The sequence below is a fragment of the Dermacentor variabilis genome, chromosome 2 (assembly GCF_050947875.1).
Source record: "Dermacentor variabilis isolate Ectoservices chromosome 2, ASM5094787v1, whole genome shotgun sequence".
NCBI classification, from domain to species: domain Eukaryota; kingdom Metazoa; phylum Arthropoda; class Arachnida; order Ixodida; family Ixodidae; genus Dermacentor; species Dermacentor variabilis.
This window is the reverse complement of record NC_134569.1, coordinates 112,924,563-112,939,046: the sequence shown is the minus strand read 5'-3', so window position 1 is coordinate 112,939,046 and position 14,484 is coordinate 112,924,563. Positions and strand designations below refer to the sequence as shown.

General features: G+C 47.0%; 1 protein-coding gene across 3 annotated transcripts in view; it reads left to right on the top strand.

Moving 5' to 3' along the window:
- The window catches only part of LOC142572574 (uncharacterized), a 64,815-nt gene extending 53,948 nt beyond the window's left edge, over positions 1–10,867 (top strand). For all 3 annotated transcript variants that reach the window (XM_075681787.1, XM_075681786.1, XM_075681788.1), the window contains exons 2-4: positions 6,135–6,264; positions 8,812–9,103; positions 9,657–10,867. In XM_075681787.1, the coding sequence (XP_075537902.1) occupies positions 6,143–6,264; positions 8,812–9,103; positions 9,657–9,893 (651 nt within the window). In that variant the 5' untranslated portion in view covers positions 6,135–6,142 and the 3' untranslated portion in view covers positions 9,894–10,867. The remainder of the gene's footprint in view (positions 1–6,134; positions 6,265–8,811; positions 9,104–9,656) is intronic.
- Positions 10,868–14,484: the final 3,617 nt, after the last annotated feature.

Sequence of the window (14,484 nt, the reverse complement as noted above, 5' to 3'; positions counted from 1 at the left end):
CTTGAGCTTGCACACTCAAAACTGTTGCATCTCTTATTCGCTTGATACTTTAAGAATCACCTCGCGGTGTCCCTAGAATACTAAACGAGGGTGTCAAAGAGCAACACTAAGTCAAGTTTTGAAGAAATACTTTGCCAGTCATAACTATGTTCATTCATTTGGCGAATGAATGCGCGCTTACTGGAAGCCCCGATTTTTGATACGTTGAATTTCGCGCTTAAACCAAAGTGCCGGCACGACGTTGTAGCGTCGTGAATTCAGTATTTTCTCGCTTATACACTGTAAACGGAAATAACTCCGAGGTGGGAGTATACTGCTTGTCCTATAGCGACCCCCCGGTTCGGAGTTTTTTTTGCTCCGTATGATCGGAGTAGAATTTTTACTCCGTACGAGCGGAATTTTCGCGTGGAATTATGGGAGTTTTTTTTCTGTCTTTTCTTTATTTTTTGCTTTGCTATTGACGGAGTTCTTTCGAGGTGCAATGGGAGTATAAAAAGAGCCATCGCGTGAGTTTGCGCGAACATGTTTACATGCAGAGGCTGCTGGTCAAATTTCGAAATATGCACACGAGACCGCGTCGAATTCGACGGAACAAGTCAATGAAAGCACATATATCATGACATACATAAACATTTCAGAAACACCCAATGCAGAAATTTGAAAGACATCACACGTACACGCGATACTCAAGAAGCAACGGTGCCAGTATATATAGCCACGATATTGTGTGCCTCGAGACCGCCTAGGGAGCAGCTGTGCTGTTTTCAGAATTACGACTCACATGCTCGTTCATACGAGATCTCTCTCTCTGAAATTAACAGAATACCTTAAGCAACACAAAACTGTTAATTCAAAATAGTGAGAGAGAAAAGTTAATGGCGTAATTTTTCAAAATTGTCATGCCATTCTGTGAGTGCTGAAGCGACTTCGCACACTGCCGGCGTTCGCGGCCAAAAAGTAGTGCGCTAGTTACAGTAAGCAAGAAAAATGTAAGTGCATGTGTTGCATAGCAAAATTAAATTTTTGCGATATAGTGGTAGCGTAGCAAGAAATTATTACGTTTGAGCATGACCCGCAGCAGCCGACATAATTAACACCGAGAAATGCGCAGTCATACATTTTATACACCGCACTACTTGCTCTGCGTCGGAGCAATCTGTCTCGGTTGCGAAAAGGAGCTACATCGCTGATCTGTCGAGTGAATCCCTAAACTCGGAGCCAGCAGGCATGCGTCTAAATCAATGTCTCGGATAGAGCGTAATGTTAATGCAATATAGGAAGCAACGACGTGACCAAAACATATATGCGCGATAACAATTCGATTCACATCGCTCAATAAGAAGCTTTATTTTCAGTACGCATACTTATGTCCTACCGTTTTTCTTCGGGCGAGGATATCCGTTCACAGATACATAAAAACAGTTGCTTGCACTCCGGTCTTTCTCACTGGCAACACAGCACCGCAACGAACTTGGGTTACGCCATTCATGCGCGACTAGCACGGATGTCGTCGCTCGAACAGTGGCTACTGTTGCCATTGCTACGCGGTCCTTTCAAACACTACACTGGACGTTGTCAGCATGTACTAAAAGGTCATAGAAGTCGCATTTCACGTACTGAAGAACACAAGACAGGGTGACGCAGCACGAAAACACAGCCAGAACGTGAGCCGACATCACGAGCCAGTGAGCAGCTTCGAGGTATACCTAAGCCTTTTTCCGCACTTGAAAACGTGGTTCTTGCAATCATCGTTGTCAGCAAAGCGATCACAGCTAATGTACTTGATGCTGAGATACAGTGAGCTTCAGGCATGCCAATAACACTTTCTGGAAGGAAATACGGGAAACAAATTGACGAAACGCTGTCGCGGAACGACACTTCACAGACGTAAACAAACCGTCAGCCATGAGCACTTCCCGCTCCGCCGAACGCGCCCGGTCGCTGGCGAGGCGCACAGCCTCATGGGAAGCGCCACGTGACCAACCTGTATCGGCGGATGGGAGTTTTTTTAAAACTCCCTGTCGGAGTTTCACGGGAGAACAAGATTTTTAAGCGGAGTAAAATCGCGTCATGTCGCCTTAATACTCCCACAGCTAGCCAGCGGAGTGAAACGAGGGGATGGCGTTGTTTTGCTCCCAATACATCGGAGTAAATATTTGAGAGGGGAGGTTTTAGGGCACATCACCTCTTAAAAACTCCCAGGTGGGTTTATTTTCGTTTACAGTGTACGGGCTGTTTTGGCGCAGGAAAAATTCTCGAAGGATTCGAGACCTTATGTGGTTTTTTAGATTGCAATGTAGTCTTTCACCGATAAACTGGCAGTACTCGGCCTGCGTAGATGGTGTCGCTCATCCATGACGTCACGGCAGCTGACGCCGAAGCTTCAGCGCGGCGTTGTCACCGCCTGTCTTTTGGTCTCGCGTCTTTTATGGCTCTTATAGCAAGCTTCCTCTAGCGCCAAGAGCGGCCCTTTTTGCTCTAATTCAGCTTAACCCTTCCCCTTAACCGCTTCTCCCCGTAGTGTCTCGCTAAGAACCGACCGAAATGTTCCACGTTAATCCGCTCAAGTTCGCGACTCAAAAAAGGTCCTGCAATTTTCCTCTTCTATTTCGGTATACTAACAGGTGCTGCCGTCGTGCTATGTTCTTCTTGGTTTCAACAGCGAAGAACAGAAAGCACATTTTCGAGTTCTACCTGCGTGAATGCTTTCCTTCTTCTTCCCAGCACTGCTTTTGTTGCCTCACGTCTTTACGCGTCGTGTGGCTGTCAGGCCTCGTTTGGGGACGACCGGTGATTTGTGCCGCCCGTATCGTTCGCGTGTAGCGCAAACGCTGCTGTCTCTGGCTCAGACCTGCATGCATACGCGATCGAACGACACATATATACCGCACGTGCGACGATCGTTTGACGCGCTCGCGTGGGTCTCGGGCTGGGGTGAGGGGAGAGGGAGAGGGGGGGGGGAACTGCACAAAAAAAATAAAACATGGAGCTCGCTCGCGCAGCTGGCTCCTCTTTTCTTCCGAATCTCGAGAATGTAAACTCGTGCTACTCCACATAATTGGGCCGCACGGGCATATGCCAAGGTAACAGCCTGAGCCCCGGATAGCTGTAACATCGTTCCGCATCAAAGCGAATCATAACGATTTGTTCACCTCATATTTAGCTGTGAGGAGTGCATTCGTACAACAAAACAGTGAAATGGTAATTGAGAGAGCAGTTAATACATAATCAATTAATTTGTATACAACGCAGTAAGGTAATACAAAACACTGGTAGGACCCATAGCCTCATCGGCTAGTCCGAGGTCCGCTAAAGAAGATAGCATAAGCACGCCAGATTTTGCTTCAGTAAATCACAGTTCCATACAAACTTTAGGCACCATAGTACGATAAAACGCGATTTATGCATTCTTCAAGTTCACAGAGCAGAACAAGAAAATTCGCGAGAGGCAAGTATAGTATATTAATGCACACGCTTATATGAAGAATTCGGATTTGTTCAAGGACAAAACGTTTCCAGCGACTCAAGCCTGACTTTTTTTCAGCGATAAAGAACTTCTCGTTCCCTGAATTTTCACATTTCGTGGTCTTCCATTTCAAGCGGTGGTTCCCAGCGAATTATGTAGGCTTCCGTGCGTACCCGTTGTGGTATGGCGCATAAGTCGGTATGCGCCGCAGCACTGATTTTACGAGTTGGGCATCTGAACAGAAAAAGGGACAGTAGGTCATTACACGTTGTAAGGAAGGTGGCCAATACAGTTAACACTACGATCTTATTTAGATTATAATTAAAGTTAGTATAAAAAATAATTAGTCTATTCCCTCAACTATCCACAATGGGCTTTATACGTTAAGTTTCCCGTGTTTAACGTAGCATTTGGAGGTATTAAAATGGGCGTTTAAAAGCGGTACATTGGGTGTTCTGGCATTAAGGAGATATGCGTCAAGGAAACGCATTATCGCATAATGTAGTCATAACGAATATTTAGGCATTAAAAACTTTGTTCTTCGCCATGCTTACTTCCTTGTACGTAACATCCGCGCCGTTGTGTGTGGCGTACAGCGGCAAGAGTACTGTTTTTTTTATGTATTCTTTGTCGCTTGCGAACATCATAGATATGTTAATGTGTAGTTCGTTTTTCGTTCCTAACATACAGAAGTACCATTATGGCCAACTTAAGTTTGCGGAAAAGAGCACAGAGCCTTCTAAAACGAATAATTTCAGAGCATGCTACTTCGAAAGTCCGCGTAATGCTATGAAAAGTATGAAACAGAAAAATATGCGACATCGCAATGACAAATAGATCATCGTACGCTACGGCGCATTAAGGAGTGTTCATGCGTTTTTGATATAGGCACGCCAATATCAAGAACGCCATAGGCTGTGTACTAAAATTCTGAAAAGCACCTCTCATAACATGAGCAAAATGCACTTAAATATCACGTGCAGACGACAAAGTAAAGCATGCGTTTCTTTTTTTTTTTTTTTAGCTGTGTTATTTACCAGATTACGAAATTGAAGCAATGCGACATCCACGTACAAGCACGCCTTTGGCTGAGGTTGCTGTATGACAGATCGTACGAGCGTGTAAAATGACATTTGCTCAAGCGAGTCTCAGTTTGCTGCTTATAAAAGCACTGGTTGAATGTCTCTCTGTGATCTAACTAAAATGTTTTTTTTTTTCTCTTTCTGCACGCGAACACGGAACCTCCGAGCATAATTCGGGAAGCAATATATACACACCAGACGTCACATTTAATTAGAGGCACCCCTACACCTTCCGTCCAGCATTTTGGATTACAGTTTAAAGGCGTACGTTCAAAAGCACAACGTGAATAGGCTCAACGCGTGATCTAATATCGTGGTATGCAAATTGGCCATAGCTCCCTCATGCTGCGTTAACGCTGGGTTAATTTTTGACAACTATACCTATACATGGATTGATTCAAAATACTTAGTTCCGCAAGGTGTAACACCTTGCGCGGCATGTTTAGATCAGACTGGTAGTTCTAGCTTTGGCCAGTAAGTAGCCCGTACACGAATTACAGGCCAAGTTTTCTAAACTTGGAACGTGGAAGCTCGACAACATAGGATGCGCAGTATCTTCGCTTTCTTTTCTTTTTCTTTTCTGTGCCTCTGGTGTAGATTTCGTTCATGTCGATTCAGTTATATTTATTGGCCGTTTTCTTTTGCATTGTACTCGTATAAAAGCTTCTGTTTTGAAAATAATAAAGTTCTGCTTGCGCGCCGTTACCTCGATAATTGTCTCCTGGCTGCTGCTTCACTGGAAGTGAAGATCCCACGTTCGTACCCACTACTAGGCGTACGAAACCACAATCATTAGCTTAACGTGTGCTAAGGCGTTTAAAACTGGGCCAGCAATTTGCTATAGGCGCATGTTCCTGTGCGGCAATGTTTATACTCGAACGGAATATAAAGGGACAGCGACTGCGCCTCGAATTTATTTTTATTTCACTTCTGTGTTCTCACTGGGCTTTACGTGCTCAGCGTGAAGTACAGTGGGCTTATTTCAACTTAATGCGATTACTTTCTGAGGTCTGTGTGTTTGTTGTGACCTACAATGTGCGTACTTAAACATTCGTGAACGCGATGAGTTCTTCTTTCTGTTTCGGTTTTATTATTGTTCACTTCATAGTGTTTGTTTGTTTGTTTGTTTGCTTGTTTGTTTGGGCGAGCCTAATTTATGTACAGCTTGACTAGGCGGGAAGGCGTAGCCCGCATCACACATGATCCTGGTGTTAACAGGGCAAAACGTAGAGCGGACACGGGACGAGAACACCACACCACAAGCGCTGTGATCATGTGTGAAGAGTTCGGCATCACACATGATGCTGAACCCTTGCACACTCATAATCTTTAAGAACGCTTGACGAAAAGCGAGCGCATGAGACACGTCCAGGAGCCCTTGCACAGAAAGTCTCGCCTCCGCAGTTACGGGCACGCTGACTTCTGCACCTGCGTAAAGGAAGACTCCAACTGCATAAACTTCACGGAGTTCCTGCACAATACGCGGTTGCACAGATGCATATGTTCCTCTCTGCTATGTCTTCATTTGAATTTAAGAAATAAACAGCGATCCCTCTTCAAAGAAACGTCGTTTCCCTGCTTCCCAGGTATTGCCATGGGCCTCAAGAAGGTGATCAAGTGGGCCCTGGTGTGCGGCCAGCGGAAGATGCAGTCCCGGAAGTCGCCCATGCACTTCGTCTGCAGCAAGTCGTACGCTGACGGAAATCGGGAGACACGGTAATCGCTCCCGTCCACTCTGTGCCCAGTCTCCGCCTTCGTTAAGCAGCGCAGTTCGAGCGGCGATACGAGAGGGGAGGCTCAAGAAGTTAACGACATTCTAAACAACGTCTGCTTAACATCACACTTTCCGAACTGACTCAGTGACTGTGTTTTAACGCCTCAAAAGTATAACACTGGATCAAGTGCTGTTCTTTCACGTGCACCTATAACCTAGCTACACTATAGTGTGTTTTAAAGTCCCGGCTCATTTGGAATACGGCTGCCGCAGTCAGAAATCGAACCCGCCAGTTAGTGCGCAGCAGCACAACGCTGCCAGGGAGCAGGGACTCCGAGCCGATTAATCGCCAGTCGCCTCCCGCAACTGAAGAAACCACCAGCCATTGGTTTCGAATAAAAGCGTTGTTCATCCATCTGTGAAAGGAAAAGCGGAGAGGCTGACTGTAGCAACGTGCCTCTGAATCGCCACTATACACAGTGGGGTAAAAAGGGGGAAAAACAGAACGTAAAAGAAGTTATTGTGGAATAATGCAATGGGGAAAAGCACCTGCTGTCCGATCAGTCCGATTTTATCAGTGTTCCTGATAAGCAGGCAAGAAGACATATGCCACGCACGCGTGCGCATGCACTCTGCGTAACTATGTATAAAAGCGCGTGTATACACAAGCTATCTACAAGTACCATAGCCTCAGAACTCTCTCTGAACTAGGTTAGCTAATAAAAATGAAGGGCAAACAACCTTTCCCTTCTTAATCCTTCGCCGAAACTGCGGCACCGATGACGTCGACGTAATGACGCGGATTGCGGAGTATATTCATTTGCTTGGGTCCTTCTTGAGCAGGATAGGTCGACAGAGTGCGCGAACTTGACCATTTTGCTCATAGTCCAATGCAATGCAGTGTAACGCTTTTGCAACGTGCAGAGGGAGAGCGGACGCCACCTTATAGTGTTAGACAAGTCCGTAGAGAGCAAGTAATGTATATCTGAAGGCGACATCCACGATCTTTGAACGCGCAGTATAAAAGCCGTAGGAGAGGGAAATCGATTTGATGACAGGGAATGACAGACGCTTGGGGAAGGGAGAAGGGGAATAGAAAGAAGGGTGAGAAAGAGAGGGGGGTAGGTAGAGAATTGAACGAGCACGGACAGCGCTACGGAGTCAAAGGCGCTAACTATTGCGTGAACTATCCGCGATTGATCAGCAGGTATTGTCTTATGTCGCTGTGCCCATGGTCCTGACTTCAAGGTTGACCCGCAGCGGAAATCGGACTTTAGGAGAGACGGAAATGTATACGTGGCCTCGTATACTTTGATTTAAGTTAAACCTTAAGGATCTAGACCTACAGGTGCGTCATGTTGGGCAAGGCAGCAAAACGTCAGTTAAATGTGCTCGTTGACGCGGGTACCACAAAGGAATCGCTGTCCGAGCGCCTATTCAAGTAAACGATATGACGCCCCATAGAAAAGCACACGTGGTTGACAGGACCGCGTCGCTCGGCGCGAGCATGCGTCTGAAAAGCATAAAACAGTTACACAGATGGAAGGTGCACGAAATCTGTAGCACAGGATTCGCCGTCGCGTTTCAAAATTAACCTTCTATTGTGGCCTCGTCCTGCGCGTTATTGCTGTTGATCTGACCTACATTGTGCCTGATCGTCCTTGGTAATATATATATATATATATATATATATATATATATATATATATATATATATATATATATATATATATATATATATATATATATATATATATATGTACACACACACACACACACACGCTGCCACTACAGAACTACCTTTTCTTTCTTTTTTACTCATGACTCCATCTGTCATGTTTAATGTCCTTTACCCCACCACCTCGGCACAGAGCAGACAGCCGGCCTATGCGCTGGCTAACCTCCGTTCTCCCTCTCTTCCTCTCCTCTTCCGATTGTTTTGTACATATGCATATACTGAATAGGTGCATAGCATTCCCTTTTCTACCCGAGATCTAAACAATACGTTACAGAGGGACTCTCAGAACACGAGTGCGAACAAGGTAACGCTACCACTTGCCATACAATGCGCAGAATCCAACTATAAGTAAATCACTCAAATAAACTAAACTTTCTTAGAAAAGGACAGCGTGCAAAAAAAGAAATAGTGCAGTGTATGCAAATCCACTGTAAATCCACTGACCCGGTCGTTCCCTGCCGCTGTTAGCATTGCTGCAATCGCTGTTAATCGTAATTGTTATCAACAATTGTCTTACCAGCCTTCCAGTTATGTTTTTAGTTGTGTTCTAGGCTTATAGTGAAAACCTCGATTTCTGAGCTATCACGTGATACGTGGTGCTGCCACATTTTCTGGCTTTATTTTTTTTTTGGGGGGGGGAGGGGAACAGGGCTTTTGTGTGTGGGTGCATAACCTCTGTATCTCTAAATGTCTAACCCCAACACCCTCTCTCCCCCCCTCCCGCCCACTAATATAATGACCACTGGGCGATATGTAGGATTGTAAATAACCACGCCGCTGTCCTCCCTCTTCGTCGTCCGCTGTCGTGCAGGCGACTGCTGGTTCTGCTGGAAGACCTTCGGCAGCTGTATGCCGCCGCGTGGGGCAAGGTGATGGCCAGCCTGGAGACCTGCTTCGACGCGATGCAGGGACGTGAGCCGGGCCTCCTAAAGAGCATGTGCTCCGTGGTGCTGCTATGGGTGCAACTGGGCGACACGGTGGCCAAGGACTTCGACCCCGACCTGTGGCGCCAGCCGACGCTGCAGAGCATCAACGACCTCAACGACGCCCTTCTGCGACTCTGGAAGGTCGCCATGGACAAGACCGCCGAACTCGTCTACAAGGTGCGCGCGCGGAACGCTTTCACTGCGCTGTGGACACCTTGGTGATTCCAATTTCAGTGTACAAAAGTTGCTCGAGTCATTCGTGGGGTTGCGCGTCATTGCAGTGATCTTAACATTTTTCTCTTACTTAACTTCATTTTGTATCTATATGTAATAATACCGAGTTCGACAGTCATATATATTAGTTTATTTCATGAAGTTTCCACGTCGTCCGTTACAATTATCGTGCTTACTTGCCGCGAAAACTTCATTTGCCCCCATCAGAGTTGATAGCCACGGGGCAGACCAAGCACCCTATGTACACCTATAAGAATGTATAAAGAGTGAATGAAGAAACTGAGTAAATTAGTAACGGTATAAGGACGAAACTGTTGCGTCTTCCAACAGGCAAGGATAGCAGGTCCTCATTATATGAACAAGGACTCGCCGTCATTGGACGATTAACGCCCGATCAGTGAAATAAAAAAAGCAACCTCTGCCGGAACAGGTATACGAAAGGCACAGTGACTCGCGGTAGCGTGCCAACCGTGCTCTTCTCTTGCCTCACCCGCAGATCATTCCCGTGACGACGGCGGACGTCGCCATGGTGATCGAGAAGGAGTACCAGGCGTGTCGCCAGGAGACGTGGACGCTGTTCCAGGTGACGCCGGATACGCTCGAGAACTACGTGGACACGCTCAAGTTGTACACGAGCAACGTGTCGCTCTGGCACCTGGACGAGCGGAAGTTCCTCAACACGGACGCCACGTTGGTCAAGTCGCTGAGCCAGTTGAACATCGCAGCTTCCTAACCCTAGCTCTTGAGGAGGTCCCGCCGCCTTGCGGACCGCCGAAGACAGGGCGCGATATATTTGGTGGTCGCGACCGGACTGAATCAGGAATCCGACTAGTCCTTTAAGTTAAGAAATGCATTGTGCGAATGCCTAAAGCATGAAAAACGACCGCATGCCAAAAAAAAAAAAAGAAAGGCGAGCCCGAGTTTGCGCCCACTGTTATGTCGAGTCACGTTATTACCGTAGGTGTGCAGGCTCGAGGCTCGTGTTAATTGTTTATTGACATTGGAAATCGACTTTCGTCGTCTGATTTTCGGCAATGTGCATGTTTTTAACTGAGTGCTAGAGAGATTTTTGCATTGTGTAAAAAAACTTTCACCAAGATCAACACCACGAACATTTGCACTTATCACTCTGACAAAAAAAAATGACAAAAGTAAATGTAGTTTATTTCTCATCCATGTTTTAGTGTAAGTTATTGCCTGTGGCACCATTTTGCTTGAAGCTATGCGAAAAAAAAGAAACAATTAAAACACAAGGTTCTGAACACTAAATGCGCTGCAGATTAGTAAATAAATGGCAGATATGATACGACCAGACTTTCTTTTATTAATTTGGATTTTAAGCTATCTCGTGGACTGGCATGACGCTTCACGATAGGTCAATGATTCTTTTTCAAGTTTTCCTGTCTCCTTTTTTTCCCGTTTAATTCCATCAACTCATGAAAGGATAACAAGCCCATGTCACACCGCAACATTTGTGACTCGCCATTTTCGCACGACGCGCGAGACCAGCACCGTTCTGGACCAGATCTGCGTTGGTTCCTTGTAAATAAAGCTGCCGAACTACGTGATCTGCGATACAACGTTGTCGCGTACCGCCATATTTGTACAAAACAAGATGTTCCGTCGGTGTTCTGCGTATGCCGCCATGTGTGTGTGTGTGTGTGTGGATTTGTCTGTATGTGTAATAAAGAATAATAAAGTGCAAAACCGAGTTTGTATTCTTTCATTGCGACGCAGAATAGGAGAGATGGAGAGAAATCGTTCAAGGCTAAGCACCTACTTACGAGCGACTAGAGAACTTGTTATCGAGCTTGTTAGTAACTCATTATGGTAAAACAAGTTGGAACGCAAAAAATCACACACTCCTACACTCACACACCTACACACCCAATCTCTCCAAATATGCCCCTCCCCTCCCCATGACCCCGCGGGCTCGACGCCGGCATTCTTAGCCCTGGAGCCAACGAATGTGTTTGTTCTGGGAATTGAGCAGCTTGTTAGTTTATTTATAACCAAAATGATTTCATCCTGCCACCTCGGTTGACGATTTGTTGTGCCTCTGTACGTGTCAAACAGTGAGGGTGGAGCATTGATGGGAGCTGCTTAATTTCATGCGTACATGAAGAAATTGCCGGCATTTAACGGGAAAAACAAAATATTGTCAACAAAACCCTTGCTCTCGCCGAAGGAAAGTCTGTATGCAGACATTTTTTTTTTTCAAGTGCAGTGTCCGTTGGTTGCATCGTGTAATGGCGGGTAGCCAGTGTGTATACGTCCGCGCTGCCGAAAGTGTGCGACCACTTGGTCAGACGGCCGATTATGAGATCACATGTGGATCATGCTTGTATTCGCGGCTACACTTGACCGACGGTTGCAGCAGACGCAAATAAAACAGGAACACGCTGATGCACGATGATTGTCTGTGCCATTGAAGGAACGATACGCGCAAATGGCTAAGCGCACGAAAAAAAAAAGTGCCGTGGAGGCGTACAGAAATCAGTCGGTATGCAAGCCAAAGCTTTCAGTTGAGACAAAACGAACTTCCATGTCACGGGATTTCGCTCGGAAGATCGGGCACCGACCAACTTTATCGGTGTACCTAGCGTCGGCCACAACGTGTCACGAACAGTGGCAGCGATCTTTTAATTTCTTGCAGAGCGAAGACGGTCGTCAAAAGGCTAAACGATGGAAATCGCGCAGCGCGAGTAGTAAGCCAACCGAACTCAAGCACACAAAATGGACGAATCGTTTCGATCAGTTTCGATTTCGATCAGTTTCGATTCGGGGAGTAGGCAGGGGGGCGGGAGGATGCGTCACTGCCGCCTTATTTTTACAGTGAAAGCTGTATATGACTAACCTTCCGTAGTTTTTCGGCGTCCGACAACAGAAACGGACTTAGCGATTTCTAACAAACACATACACAATGGGTTTCGTTTGCTTTGTGCGTGATCCACGTACGGGTGCAGTGCGGCGGCGCTGATGTCAAAATACGGAACAGATTAGAACGCTCGCCGTGAAAAATAGCGTGACGTCAAGGTTATCGCAGTGTATAAGCAGGAGAGGTACCGACACTAAAAACAGCTGCGTTATCGATGGAGCGGACACGTATAGTTCGTACATCCGAAGAACAACATGCGTACGAGGAGCGCCGGAGGGAACAGCAACGAGAATGTAAACGGCGCCGGCGCATGACGGCCACCGACGAAGGACGTTCCCGCGATGCTGAACAAAAACGACAATCGCGAGCCCGGGCAACCATTCCACTCTGTGAAGATGGAATGGCAGCGAAAGCACTTTGCTTTTCGTTTGAGAGCTTTGACAGTCGTCAACTTTCGCTGCCATTCCATCTTCACAGAGTGGAATGGTTGTCATTTTTCTTTGCAAGCGAGGACGTGAGTGCCAGCAACCGGATACGCTATAAACACGAGTGCAAATACCTCGGAACGTGAAACTTCCCACTCGAGTACTGTCCCGTGAATGCCTTGACATGTCACATTGTGCGACCGTCTGCCACACTGCTTTAGTCTCCTAGTGTTGGTGTGCTATGCAACGTAGCCTTTCCAACAGGTGCACAAGCATGCAAGATAAAAACTGAAATGGCTGACGTTGTTTGCCTATAGCCCGTCATCTCACGATGTTAGTCTGTTTGTCGACCAAATACGACCATTGCTGGTATTATCGCCGTTTCGCTGGCGGCGCTAAGGTAATGAGGTCGTGGGACGCAGAAAGAGAAAGAAAAAAATTCGACAAAATTTTTTCACAGCCAACGGGTCTCAGCCATCGAGCGGACAGTGGTATGAGAAGGTTGTGCACGCCCCGTATACAGTTCAAAGCTGATAACATCCTGCATGTAGCTGGCTGAAAATAAAGTTTTGACCGGGCTATATTACCGGCCGCGCTGGCCTCCGCATGATGCTGTTGCGATTGGGTTAACGAAGTGCGAGCGCAGGGAAGTATGCCATTCCTATATTAAAACAAAGCCTGGCTCCTTCAACGATAGTTTTCAGTGGCAAGTGCCAAAACAGAAATATGAAGACATGATGTACGGCACGAAATTGATTGACTCCCTGTATAAAGCTTTTTTGTTTACTTTGATGTCACTGTAGAGATTATATATATATATATATATATATATATATATATATATATATATATATATATATATATATATATATTGAATTTTACCGGTGTTGACGTATGGGGCACAAACTTGAAGCTAGACAAAGAAACTCGAGAACAAGGTCGGTATAACGCAAAGCTATTCGGTTGTTTCTATTCCAAAATGGCCGACACCGCTCGCTCATTGGTCGAATTTTTTGAGGCTGCGCGCCCATTTTTCCTGCCTGTCAAGCGACGTCAGGAATGCTCAAAAACTGCCACGTCAAAGTGACGTTTACGCACTCATTATGCTAAATTATGCCGAACAAACCCGCCAAATTCCTGGAATAACCGGTGAGTGCCCCGTTCCGTTTGGAATAGAAAAAAATGGCGGCCTTCTTGATTGCGTTGGCGGCGGCGGCTCGTCAGCCCGGGCGCGGGAGGAGGGAGCCCGAGGATGCGTTTGACATGCCAGACGATCTGTTTCGGCGGCACTTTCGCCTGAAGAAAGAAACTGTGCGGTGGCTGTGCGACGAAGTGGCCGAGGAACTCGGAGGCGTGAGAACTTCAGCGCTGTCGGTGGAGCGGCAAGTGTTGTGCGCGTTGCGATTCTTCGCAGCGGGCAGCTTTCAAGCCTCGGTAGGGAGCGAGGAGACGATCGGCGTGACCCAGCCTGCGGTCAGCAAGTGTGTGTGCGACGCGTGGCGGAGGCAATCGTCCACGCCGGGGCCCGCAACAAGTGGGTCCATTTCCCGAGGACGTCGGAGGAGAAGGCGGCCGTGAAGGAAGGGTTCCTTCGACGCGGCTCCATTCCCGGCGTCATCGGATGCGTGGACGGCAGCCTTATAGCCATCATCGCACCGAAGGGCGAGCAGAAGGCGGCATTCATGTGCCGCAAAGGCTACTACGCCCTCAACACAATGTTCGTAAGTATCTTAATTTTTGTCTAATTTGCCCGTCATAGCAGCGTGGCTTATGCTGTGCGCCCTCTCGTCCGATCTGCGACGCAGGCATGCGGATCCTCGCCGTCGACGCTCTGCGACCGGGGTCAGGCCACGACGCCCACGTCTGGAGAACTACGTGGTTGCGTCGTCGGTTCCTAGAGGGGCATATTTCCAAGGCCGGCGAACACCTCCTCGGTGAGCAGCGGGAAAATTTTGTACAGTTGCAATTCTGGCAGCATGCAGCAAAGCGTGCTCGCGCCGTAAGAGAATATTGAAGCCCGA